We start from the raw sequence: 10,803 nt of genomic DNA, 5'->3' as shown, positions 1-10,803 counted from the left end.
TGCAAGTCCTTGATTGACAATGTAAACAGCACTTGTGAAGTAAAACAACAATGGTAAAGATGTGCGTAATTGCGTAACCCGTAACCAACCCAGGCAAATAATCAGAAAAAAACTGATCATTTACTATACCAAGGACGTTATTCCTTGATTATACACAAGCCTGGATGCCAGTCACGTTTCAGGCCAACCCCTCGGCTCTAGGACCAACATGCCCCGAAGGAAATTCTACAGCGGGCCCCTTGGTTTGACCCTGATTGCCAGGCTGTTTCCAGGGCTCTTACATCTTAACTCCTCGGCTCTAGGGCCAACATGCCCCCAAGGAGCATGCTACAGCAGGCCCTGAGTTAGACCCGCTTCTGATAAACATTTGAGATTTGGGACGGGGTCGTATATCAAGCGATTCCGGATCCAGCATGCATGAACTATTAAAATGCCTACAGTTGTTGACTTGGTTCGACTTACCAGCTTCCAGTGCCGCTCCAACGCCTTCAAGTGAGTCGTTCTCAGCCGCATACAACAGAAATTCATTCACATTTTCCGCCATTCTGTATTATTAAAGAACTATCGCTGTCGGACACTTTTTGTACGTTCGAAAGTTCTGTTTTGTCACCTGAGCTCTTGTCACATGAACAGCATGAGAACGTAAATGTTTAGAAGAGAAGTATCAAAAAGCTAGTTTTATATCGCTACAGCATTTTGTAGATGATTATAATTGTTTTCATATATGTTTTTTATTTGTTTTTAGTCATTGATGCACAAATATGCGAAGATATAGCTATGATCCGGGCGTCTGGGTGTGTGAGTATCGCGTTTGGCTGGTATCTTAATACTCGCGCACGGGTCCGGGGGGACAACAGAGTTACCCAGTGAAATACATTTTACGCGTTGAACCTATGGGAAAATGAGGGATACAAATGTGTCATTATAAGAAGAATTAAAACTTCAAACCACACACTCAAATGTTAACCCACTCTGTCCACTCTCATCAAACGCTTTTGCAAGAGTTTCTAGCCAGTCTGCAGATATACCCCGTAAATGGAGCCATTGGATCGGTCCTGTAGGCTCAAAACAGCTATCTGCTGACGATTCCACTATCTTATGGGGGTTGCAATTACCCTCGAAATGGATAAAAGTCATTTTGTTTACGAATGATTCATCAAATGCAGGATTTCTCCTACTGCAGTATTAAAAAAATGACCCATGTTTAATGTAAAAAGCCACCAAGAAAGGCTTTCTAATGGCTTAAAGCATTGTTTTATATTTGGGTAAGCCCCCCCCCCCCCTCCCATGTGACAAGATAACAGCCCACGTGACAAAACAGCCTGACAGCACTCGCGATAGGTGTCAACCAGGTCGTGGTGTAAACAACGACGGTCGACGGTCCTTACAAAATGTCGGAACAGGCCAATAAACTTCTGTTGTATGCTGCTGAGAAAGGCTCGCTTGAAGGCGTGAAGGCAGCTTTGGAAGCTGGTAAGTCGAACAAAATCTTATTCTCATGATCTACCAAATACGTGTAGCACTTTCGCACATGGTGCATCGATATCCTTTCGTCGGTCGGTGTCTCCAGCAAAATCATCTATACTCTCCACGCTGTTGGGCCCCCAGTTCGCTTTTGACGTTTTTTTAGGCATTTGCCAAGCCCTTGAGTTTGAGAGCTTTTGACAGCAAAGGCTTCTTCTTGTTTGTCTGGTCTGGACTCAATTATACGGTTACTAGCGTTTCCTGCCACCAAGGAGGTGCAACAAATCACCCACTCAGCTGAGCCTACTATCGACTGGCATCTGTGCACAGCTAGGATTATTCTCCAAGCATATTTTGATAAAAATTTACTAGTAGTGGTCAAGATTTTCTTTAGAGGAGCGAGCCGGTAAAAATCATGACCCCGCGCTTGGAGTTGGAGAATAGGATCTCCTATTAAACAAAATCACCGTAGATATGAAACCTCATTTGTTCTACTAAAAAAAATAAACTGTAAACCCAATCGCGGAACACCAAACACAGGTGCGGACATTGACTTCGACAAGCCGGACACCGAGATCACCAGCAGTGGCACAGCATTGTTCATCGCTTCCCGCTTCGGACATGTTGACATCGTGAGACTGCTGCTCCGCAAGGGGGCGTCCGTGGTGAAGAGATCTAGGGGTTCATATGCCCCTCTTCATATGGCTGCGACCCAAGGTAGATCAATTTTCAGTTCCGCAAAGGAACTGAAAAGAGCGAATAAAGAAAATTGCAATAATCTTTGACGTTTTAAAAACTTTAATCAGATTTTGGTGTTGTAAAGCAATGCCGGTGAGAAGTAATAATACATTGTCTATTTGTTTGCTTTGTGTAAGGGAGGTGATGACACGTTGTATGTCTTTTGTCGCAAATTCTGTCCACGCGTAGGGAATACAGAAATAGTGGACTTGCTGGTGCAGCATGGTGCAACGTTAGACATACGGGACGGCTTCCAGTACACGCCACTCATGACCGCGTGCATCTACAGAAAAGTCGACACAGCTCGGCGACTGATTGAGCTTGGAGCAAGGCCTGATTTGACCGACGGTGATCATCAGGTAGCCCTGAGGTAAGTGTTGTATTCTTTTAGTATATATCTCAGCTAGAATGAGTGATTGATTCTTATGCTGACAGACTTCCTAATCCAGGGCTCTAGCCAGCTTGAATTTTTTTCCGTCAGCCAATTCCCATTGTCGCGAAAACACTATTTCAGGAGTTAAAGAGAGACTGAACTGAGACCTTGAAAAACGGGTTTTAATGAGATTATCGTATGCGAAAGGGCACCGACACACATTGTCAACAATCATAACAATAGCAACACAAACAGTGTGGCTTTTACGGCCGTGGACGGCGTCCCCAACTGTCAATTGATGGAAAAACGGACGCTGGCTAGAGCCCTGTCCTAATCTAAGCTACCGGCTTAGTAATAGTACCTTCTTTGCCCAAATGTAGTGTCTCTCTGTCTCTCTCTTTCTTGACATTTAGTATGTGGCTTTCTCTCAGAGTGTGTCACATGTCTCTGTGTGTGTGTGTGTGTGTATGTGTATCTGCATGTGCGTGTGTGCATGCTGTATATTTTATACTGCTCCAACAACAACAGAAAACTGATGTCATAAAACCATACATCGCTTGTAGCCTCCATAGCAGGCCTTAACTTAAGTTAAGTCTTTTTTGCTCATAATACACCTTTGCTTGTAATTTCTTTTGTTACTGGGTCTCTTGTACCGCCAACCATCACTTGGAACTTTTTCGAGTAGAGTAGCGTTCTTTTAGACCGTCTGTCTGTCATATAGCAAACTATTGTCTGTATTGCCTAGTTCCTTATGTGAGTCACATATTCCTCTAGATACTCAGAGATGGGGGCAGCATTCGGAAGCCGTGGAAGCAAAGAGTGTTTGAAGCTGATACAAGAGGCGATCAAGTCCAAGCTGTTGAGATGCTGCAACCCTGCATGTGGCAAACCCGGCTACAGGTAGGTTTTGGCTTTGTTGTCTTTCTTGACGTTGTTAGAAACCTGCTATACTTAATTATCGTATAAGGTTGTTATTCATCCAAAGAATTTATGTTCTTTATAGCCCACAAGAGGAAACTTTTTCTGAACTTGAAAGAGTCACTGAATAGCTTGCTTACCTGTTGTCGTGTGGTCTTTTACAGGAAATCCATGAAGCTGTGTGGCCGGTGCAAGCTGACCCGCTACTGCAGCCGTGACTGTCAGATGCAACACTGGTCTGTCGGACACAAGAAGTGCTGTGGGCATGACGAGTACCCTGACGAGGGACTAGACCCCTTCCAAAAGATGCTCAAGTACATGGCACAATAAACATAACTCTAGACATAACATGCCTTGCATGAATGACTCTTACATATGAAGCATTGTTGAGCGGACGATGCCGCTACAGCCATATCAGGCATATGAAAATATAATAGAAATTATCACGTCACATGTTAACAAATCTTAAACATATAGCTATTTCTTACTAAGAATGTCCTTACTTGTAGAAAAAATATGTCGCCCATAAGGACATGATATCCAGGGGTGCCTAAGTAATCATACGATCCTGACGGAAAATATACGATCCTTACGGAAAACAAACGATCCTTACGGAAAACAAACGATCCTTACGGAAAACATACGATCCACTACTAAGAAAGATACGATACTTACGGAAAACATACGATCCACTGCTAAGAAACATACGATCCTTACTACTAGTAATTTGCTGGACCACGTGACACAAGCGGCAGATTCACTATGGCGGCCTCGGGATTGCTCATTATTCGTTACGATATCTTTGCGTACGGGCTTATCACATCCTGCCAAACACCAAAACCCAGACCTACACTAATTCTGGCTTCTTAGGCGGCATATTATTGTACCAACTACACGGAAAAAAGGAGATTAGATTACGTATGACGTGACCCGTGCGTTGGTCCAAAAGATTAGTAAGGATCGTATGTTTTCCGCAAGGATCGTATGTTTTCCATACAGGTCGTATGTTTCTTAGCAGTGAATCGTATGTTTTCCGTGAGGACCGAATGTTTTCCGTAAGGATCGTATGTTTTCCATACAGATCGTATGTTTCTTAGTAGTGGATCGTATGTTTTCCCGTAAGGATCGTATGTTTTCCGTAAGGATCGTATGTTTTCCATACAGATCGTATGTTTCTTAGTAGTGGATCGTATGTTTTCCGTAAGGATCGAATGTTTTCCGTAAGGATCGTATGTTTTCCATGCAGATCGTATGTTTCTTAGTAGTGGATCGTATGTTTTCCATAAGGACCGTATGATTACTTAGGCACCCCTGATATCATATTGCATGTACTACACAAGATTTATTGCTCCTGTTCCTGTTGGCCCCAGGAATCTCTCAGTCTGGAATCTCCTCTGGGATGTCCTCATCAGAGCTGGATACTGGATTGTCTTCCTCAAACTCATCATCATCATCATCGGAGTCGGAGTAGTCCTGGGAGTAGTTTGCAGAGTCTTCTCTTGGGGAAATTGGACTTGACATGTTACGACTTCCGTCTGTTTCCTTTGTCTGCTCAACAGTGTTCGTCTGTGTTTGCCTCTCTTCCCTCCCGATCCTCTACGCTGCTCTCCGAGTCAGATATCGACTGATCTATATTGCATGCACTGACGGATATCCATTCCTCTTTTTTCGGAATTACGAATCACTTGAAGTGTGAAAATATGATGATTCAACAGATAATGAAAAGGCTCATTGTATTGATGGCACCATCTACTTTCTCACCAATTAACACTCGTCAAGAATGTAGTATAAATAGAATGTTATTTTACACGCTCGATTTGACAAATGTCCCTCAAGGAAAGGACACAAAGACGCCTATTTGTATGATCTGCTTGCGCAATTGTCGGTTGTTAGCATTGGTCAGCCTAGTGCTTCAGCATTTTTTATTCTATTGTGATACAGTTGTATTTAATTTCAATGTCTACTCGTTGTGTAAAACGCACTCTGTACTCTGTAGTTTTGCTAGTCCTTCAGCTGTACCATCGCTGGTTACACTAAAATCCATGTGGCCAAACCTATAACGAAATCATCACCACTGTGCTAAGAAATTACTTGATATACATTTTCAACTTTTTGTCATTGATTGCTGTAGTACTAAACTAGAGTACACCCTTTGTCTCGTAGATATGATTTTTTTGCCCTTCACTTAGCATTATTGTCTTCTTTCCTTGAAATCAGCCAAATTAGGTTATTCGTGCAATGTTTGGAAATCTTCGATGTACATGTAACGTTATATATACAGAAGGGGAGAAGGGAGAGAACTGACATCATAACAACCTGACTAAACAGGGAATCCTATTAGAAAAGAATTTCTTTAGAGTAATGGTAACCTTCTGTTTGAAAGCAAAGGCAACGAAAACATAGTCCTCCAAACATCATGACATGCACACATATTGGTCCATATTACTACCCTCTGACATTTGCACCGCCAAGATTAAGCAAGAAAAAGGTAACCTCTGCTGAAAATATTAACGGTCTAACCTCTACCAGGCTCCGCGGATCACGTTGTTAGAAAACTGTCAGAAGACAATAGTGCTCTCCAAGCAGAGGTTTGGCTCCGGCTGTTTTTTAAAAGTGTTTTAGGCATTAAATGATGTTTGTCGACATTCTATTTTGTACTGTCTTCTTCATGCCCAGTCCACCAGCCAAAAAGCGGCGGAAATCAAGAGGAAAACACAAAATAGAAAGCCCGACAAAAACGCCTAAAATACGTAACTAATCAACCAAACTTCTGCTTGGAGGGCCTTGGGGAGTACCAAGATGGCAGCCAGACGCAAGAAGCACACATCTCGGATGTTATGATAGCAATGTCTTCGCATCAATCACTACAAGCAAGATAAATACTTGTATAGGAAAAAAACGTACTGATAGCAAAACAGATTTTCATGATATTTCAATACTCTGTTTCTAAAGATCCTCTCAAAAGTTTTGCGTTCTTACGCAGTTCGACAATAGATCACGTGTCAAAACAGTAGGTCACGTGACAAAACAACTTCCTCCCACGCGTCATCAGATCAGACTCGCACATCGTCAGAACACACACGTGGAAAGGTGTCCGACAGCGGCAGTTCTTACGGAATGGCGGAAACTGATGCGAATGAATTTCTGTTGGGTGCGGCTGCGAATGGCTGTATTGAAGGCGTTAAAAGGGCATTGGAAGCTGGTAAGTAATGGGCATAATCGTAGAATAAGGACAGAGGTCACTGTAAATGTTACATCCTTGCCTGGACTAAATACAGTACCACCGGGACTGTCAAAAGACTAACTAACATCTGTGTCCAATTTTCTCCTAGCATTTGCAGGGGTCGGTTACTCAACAACAACAACAACACATCTAGTGCTGTTGTTTTACTTCACAAGTCCAGGTTACACGTTCATTTTACAGCAGAAATCAAGCACTTGCACAAAATATGCAGTAAATGATATGTTTTCGCGCAGATTTGGGTTTGAAAAGAGGGCTTATGTAAATGATTTGCACACAAGTGTGAATAACTGGTACATGCAGTGTATTGGCGACACCTTTTGATCTTTTCAGGCAATGAATTTACATGAGAGCTTGGAAAGTCTAGCACGACTATGGCTGTGAACCTATACCTGTACCGTACCAATAAAATTGTTTACGTACAGGTCCGGACCTAAACATTTGTGTGCCTGTACCTAAATAACTGAATCACTATTGAACACCAAATTTTTGACACTAAAGATAAGTAAATTCCAAACCGAAGATGACAATTGTGATAATCTTGCAGTTGAAAATGGATAAAACTCTGTTTTGAGGTTCAAATAGACTATCTAAATCCTCAAACAAAGATGGCAATTTCTCACTATAAAAGACAGTTGGCTACATTTATAACTTACGATGATTGATCAAACTCTACAAACTTGTTTAGGTACAGCAAGGAGGTTGTATGTGATATAACCTCTTTGGGTACAGGTAAAGGTCCGGACCTGTACCTAAACCCGTGTACCTGTACCTGTATCTGTACCTAAAATTTCTTTAGGTACACAGCTCTAAGCACGACTGTTGCGGGCCACTTTATCTTGAGTAAAATTTATAATGCATCACAGTAAACGGCGTTGACAAACCAAGCTTTGTATTGTATACAAACATATGCAGGACATCGTTATGAAATCTCGCATGTGCAATTCATTTTTACTCAACCATGGATCACCAAACGCAGGTGCAGACATTGACTTCGATCCGCTGGAGAACTGGAGCCCAGGCAATGACACTTCCTTACCACCAAGCACGGCACTGCATTTTGCCTGTGGAACTGGGCAACTGGACCTAGTTAGGCTGCTGCTCCGCAAGGGGGCGTCTTTGGTGAAGAGATCCATGGCCGCATGCGCTCCCCTTCACGCAGCAGCGGTCAATGGTAGGTAATTCGAAACAATTATACGCCGATCGAAGGCAAAATTCAGAATTAAATTTAGATACGACTTTTCATTGTAATTTAAGTCCACGACTAGATCGTGTAATGCAGACCTCTTCGCCATACAAAAACTCATTTGCAAAATAGTTCCTAGTAATATATACATATCTATAACTATATCTGTCTGTCTCTCTCTCTCTCTCTCTCCGAGTCTCTCTCTCTCTCTCTCTCTCTCCGAGTCTCTCTCTCTCTCTCTCTATATATATATATATATATATATCAGCTAAGAAGTCTATAGTCTAGGATAAGCAGGTGCTAGAGTAAAGACCTGAACTGGAATGAGCACAAAAAAAAGGAAATTGCAATGATTTATAACCATTTATCATATTTTCATCTCCGAACAGTACATGTCGCTGTGGCCGAGCGGTAATGCAACCCCGCTGGATCCAATCCCATGGATTCTTGATTAGTTAATATGTGTTGCTTGTGTCTCAAATTGAACAGGGAAAACAGAAGTGGTGGACTTGCTGGTGCAGCATGGTGCAACAGTAGACATACGGGACGGCTTCCATGACACGCCACTCATGGGTGCATGTCACTTCAAACATGTCGACACAGTTCGGCGACTGATTGAGCTCGGAGCAAGACCTGATTTGACCGACGGTTATATAGGCCAGAGGTAAGTGTCCCTCATTTCCGTCAGACTATAGAATGAACGATTCTTACCTTAATGAAAAATAGAGGTATTGCTTTGGGTGTGTGTGTATGTGCTTGTATCGTGTCTGTGTTTCCGGACATTTGTTGTTAGTTTAACTTCAGCAGAACTTCCTATTGTTGTACCCTTTGTCCTGGGTATGGTATGGCATTGTGTGTGTTTGTGTGTGCATGTGTTCGTGTGTGTGTGTGTGTGTGTTTGTTTGTTTGTTTGTTTGTGTGTGTGTTTGTGTAAATCGTGAAACTTTTTCAGAGTGTTGTAGAAGACGTATATACATTTGTACAAAATATATCTTGTTCCCTAAATGAGTCACACCTTCCACTAGGTTGGGAACAGAAGCCGGTAACCAAGAAAGTGTAAAACTGATACAAGAGGCGAGGAGAACCAAGCTGTTGAGATGCTGCAACCCTAAGTGTGGCAAACCAGGAAAAAGGTAGGTTTTGCTGGTGACAATTCCGTCGGGGATACAGTTTTCCGCACCATTCTTTTCTCATCCTCTGTGAAAATGTTGCAATTGACATAAACGGAGTATGTACATGTTTCCATCTAGATTTCTTTGTAGCCTACATATTGAGAGATCAAAAGATTTTCTGTGAATTTGACCCAGCCCTTGAACATCATTTGTACCTGTTATGTCTTCATATAATCAGTAAAATATCCATTTGCTTGAGTAACTGCTTTATGCGTATCTCATTACCTGGATGTCTAACCTTCATCGACGTGAAATCGATTTTTTTTTTTTTAAATTTCCTGATTTATCTCTGAACAGCTTCTGTACCTGTTTACATCTTCTCTACAGGAAAACCCTGAAGCTGTGTGCCGGGTGCAAGCTGACCCGCTACTGCAGCCGTGACTGTCAGATACAACACTGGTCTGTCGGACACAAGAAGTGCTGTGGGCATGACGTGTGCTCTATCGAGGGGCCAGACCACTTCCAATTGGCCAAAAAATTGCACATGTACGTAGCAGAACAACAACAAGGGCCCTCCGATTTCTATATAAATCTTGCTTGATGAAGCATGGTTGAGCACACGATGCCGCTAAGTAACAAGCAACACGTTACCAAACTTTACGCATGTAGCTACATGAATATCTTGCTGATGATATGAAGGTGATATTTCCGACAGCGCTAAGATACCGCTACAGATATAAAGTACATACAAAGTAGCAAGCTACATGTTATCAAACCTTAAGGCGTAAGCATATAATGATATGAATGTGTTTTTCAAGAAAAATATGTCTAAAAGGTCATACAGCTCTAGATGACCTTGTTTGAGCTCTCTAGTGAAAAAAGTAAACACGTTGAATGTGTACTACACATACACATCGCATGAAGTATTAACGTAAGAAGATATAATTACCAAATACTTAACAGGCTTATTATTGTAGTGATGGCATCATCTACGTACTTTCTCACCAATGTAGAAAAAATAACGGTCGTCAAGAGTAGTCCAGGATTAGATTTTACAGGATTTGATTTTTGACAAATGTCTCCCAAGGAAAGGCCACTATGGCACCTACTTGTGTTTCCTTGCAAGTTGCTACTATTGGTCAGCCTAGTGCTTCAATATTATCGTTCTGTTGTATCCAATTAACCTATGATATACTACTCTCCAAGCAGAGGTTAGGCTCCGGCTGCTTTTTAACGTTTTTTTAGCCGTTTGTATCGGGCTTTCTATTTGTCATTTTTCTTGAAGTACGCCAGCCAGGTTTTGACACAGCAAGATAAAATACAAAATAGAAAGCCTGATAAAAACGACTAACAAAGAACGTTAAAAAACAACCGGAGCCTAACCTCTGCTTGGAGAGTATGGTGTACGTGTATTCAATGTCTACCCGATGTGTAAAACGCAATTTGATGCTCTGTACTCTTGCTAGTCCTTCAGCTGTAACATCACTTGTTACACTGAACAACCAGGTATAGCCAGACCTATAAATGTATCACCACTGTGCCAAGGATATCACTTGTACATTTTCAGTTGGATTTCTTTTTGTCGTTGATTGTTGTAGACTATCTAGTAATAAAACAAGTACACATTTTGTGTCATAAATATGATGATTTCTTGGCCTTTTCCATCTCTTAGCATTATTGTCTTCTTTCCTCAAAAGCAGCCAAACTAGGTCATTCGTACAATGTTGGAAATCTTCCATGATGACAGATCTTCTTTAGCCTGGGTCATATT

At 41.8% G+C, this 10,803-nt stretch overlaps 2 protein-coding genes across 5 annotated transcripts in view; both read left to right on the top strand.

The window, feature by feature from the left end:
* LOC118420320 (poly [ADP-ribose] polymerase tankyrase-2-like) overlaps window positions 1-5,601 on the top strand; it is a 19,783-nt gene extending 14,182 nt beyond the window's left edge. Inside the window, exons 1-6 of one of the 3 annotated variants that reach the window (XM_035827087.1) lie at window positions 1,288-1,473; window positions 2,005-2,181; window positions 2,392-2,572; window positions 3,350-3,475; window positions 3,658-3,807; window positions 4,864-5,601. In XM_035827087.1, coding sequence (XP_035682980.1) covers window positions 1,392-1,473; window positions 2,005-2,181; window positions 2,392-2,572; window positions 3,350-3,475; window positions 3,658-3,807; window positions 4,864-5,011 — 864 coding nt within the window. In that variant the 5' untranslated portion in view covers window positions 1,288-1,391 and the 3' untranslated portion in view covers window positions 5,012-5,601. Of the gene's footprint in view, window positions 1-1,287; window positions 1,474-2,004; window positions 2,182-2,391; window positions 2,573-3,349; window positions 3,476-3,657; window positions 3,808-4,863 lie in introns of those variants that run through there. The other 2 variants (XM_035827088.1, XM_035827089.1) reach the window with 2 other exon arrangements.
* An 801-nt stretch (window positions 5,602-6,402) lies between these two features.
* Window positions 6,403-10,803, top strand: part of LOC118420318 (poly [ADP-ribose] polymerase tankyrase-2-like) — a 19,771-nt gene continuing 15,370 nt past the window's right edge. Inside the window, exons 1-5 of one of the 2 annotated variants that reach the window (XM_035827083.1) lie at window positions 6,403-6,695; window positions 7,714-7,908; window positions 8,410-8,584; window positions 8,946-9,053; window positions 9,420-9,766. In XM_035827083.1, the coding sequence (XP_035682976.1) occupies window positions 6,611-6,695; window positions 7,714-7,908; window positions 8,410-8,584; window positions 8,946-9,053; window positions 9,420-9,633 (777 nt within the window). In that variant the 5' untranslated portion in view covers window positions 6,403-6,610 and the 3' untranslated portion in view covers window positions 9,634-9,766. Of the gene's footprint in view, window positions 6,696-7,713; window positions 7,909-8,409; window positions 8,585-8,945; window positions 9,054-9,419; window positions 9,767-10,803 lie in introns of those variants that run through there. The other variant, XM_035827084.1, reaches the window with a different exon arrangement.

This window comes from Branchiostoma floridae, chromosome 7 (assembly GCF_000003815.2).
Source record: "Branchiostoma floridae strain S238N-H82 chromosome 7, Bfl_VNyyK, whole genome shotgun sequence".
In the NCBI taxonomy this organism is placed as follows: Eukaryota; Metazoa; Chordata; class Leptocardii; order Amphioxiformes; family Branchiostomatidae; genus Branchiostoma; species Branchiostoma floridae.
The sequence above is the reverse complement of the archived record's forward strand: the minus strand, read 5'-3'. Positions and strand labels throughout refer to the sequence as shown.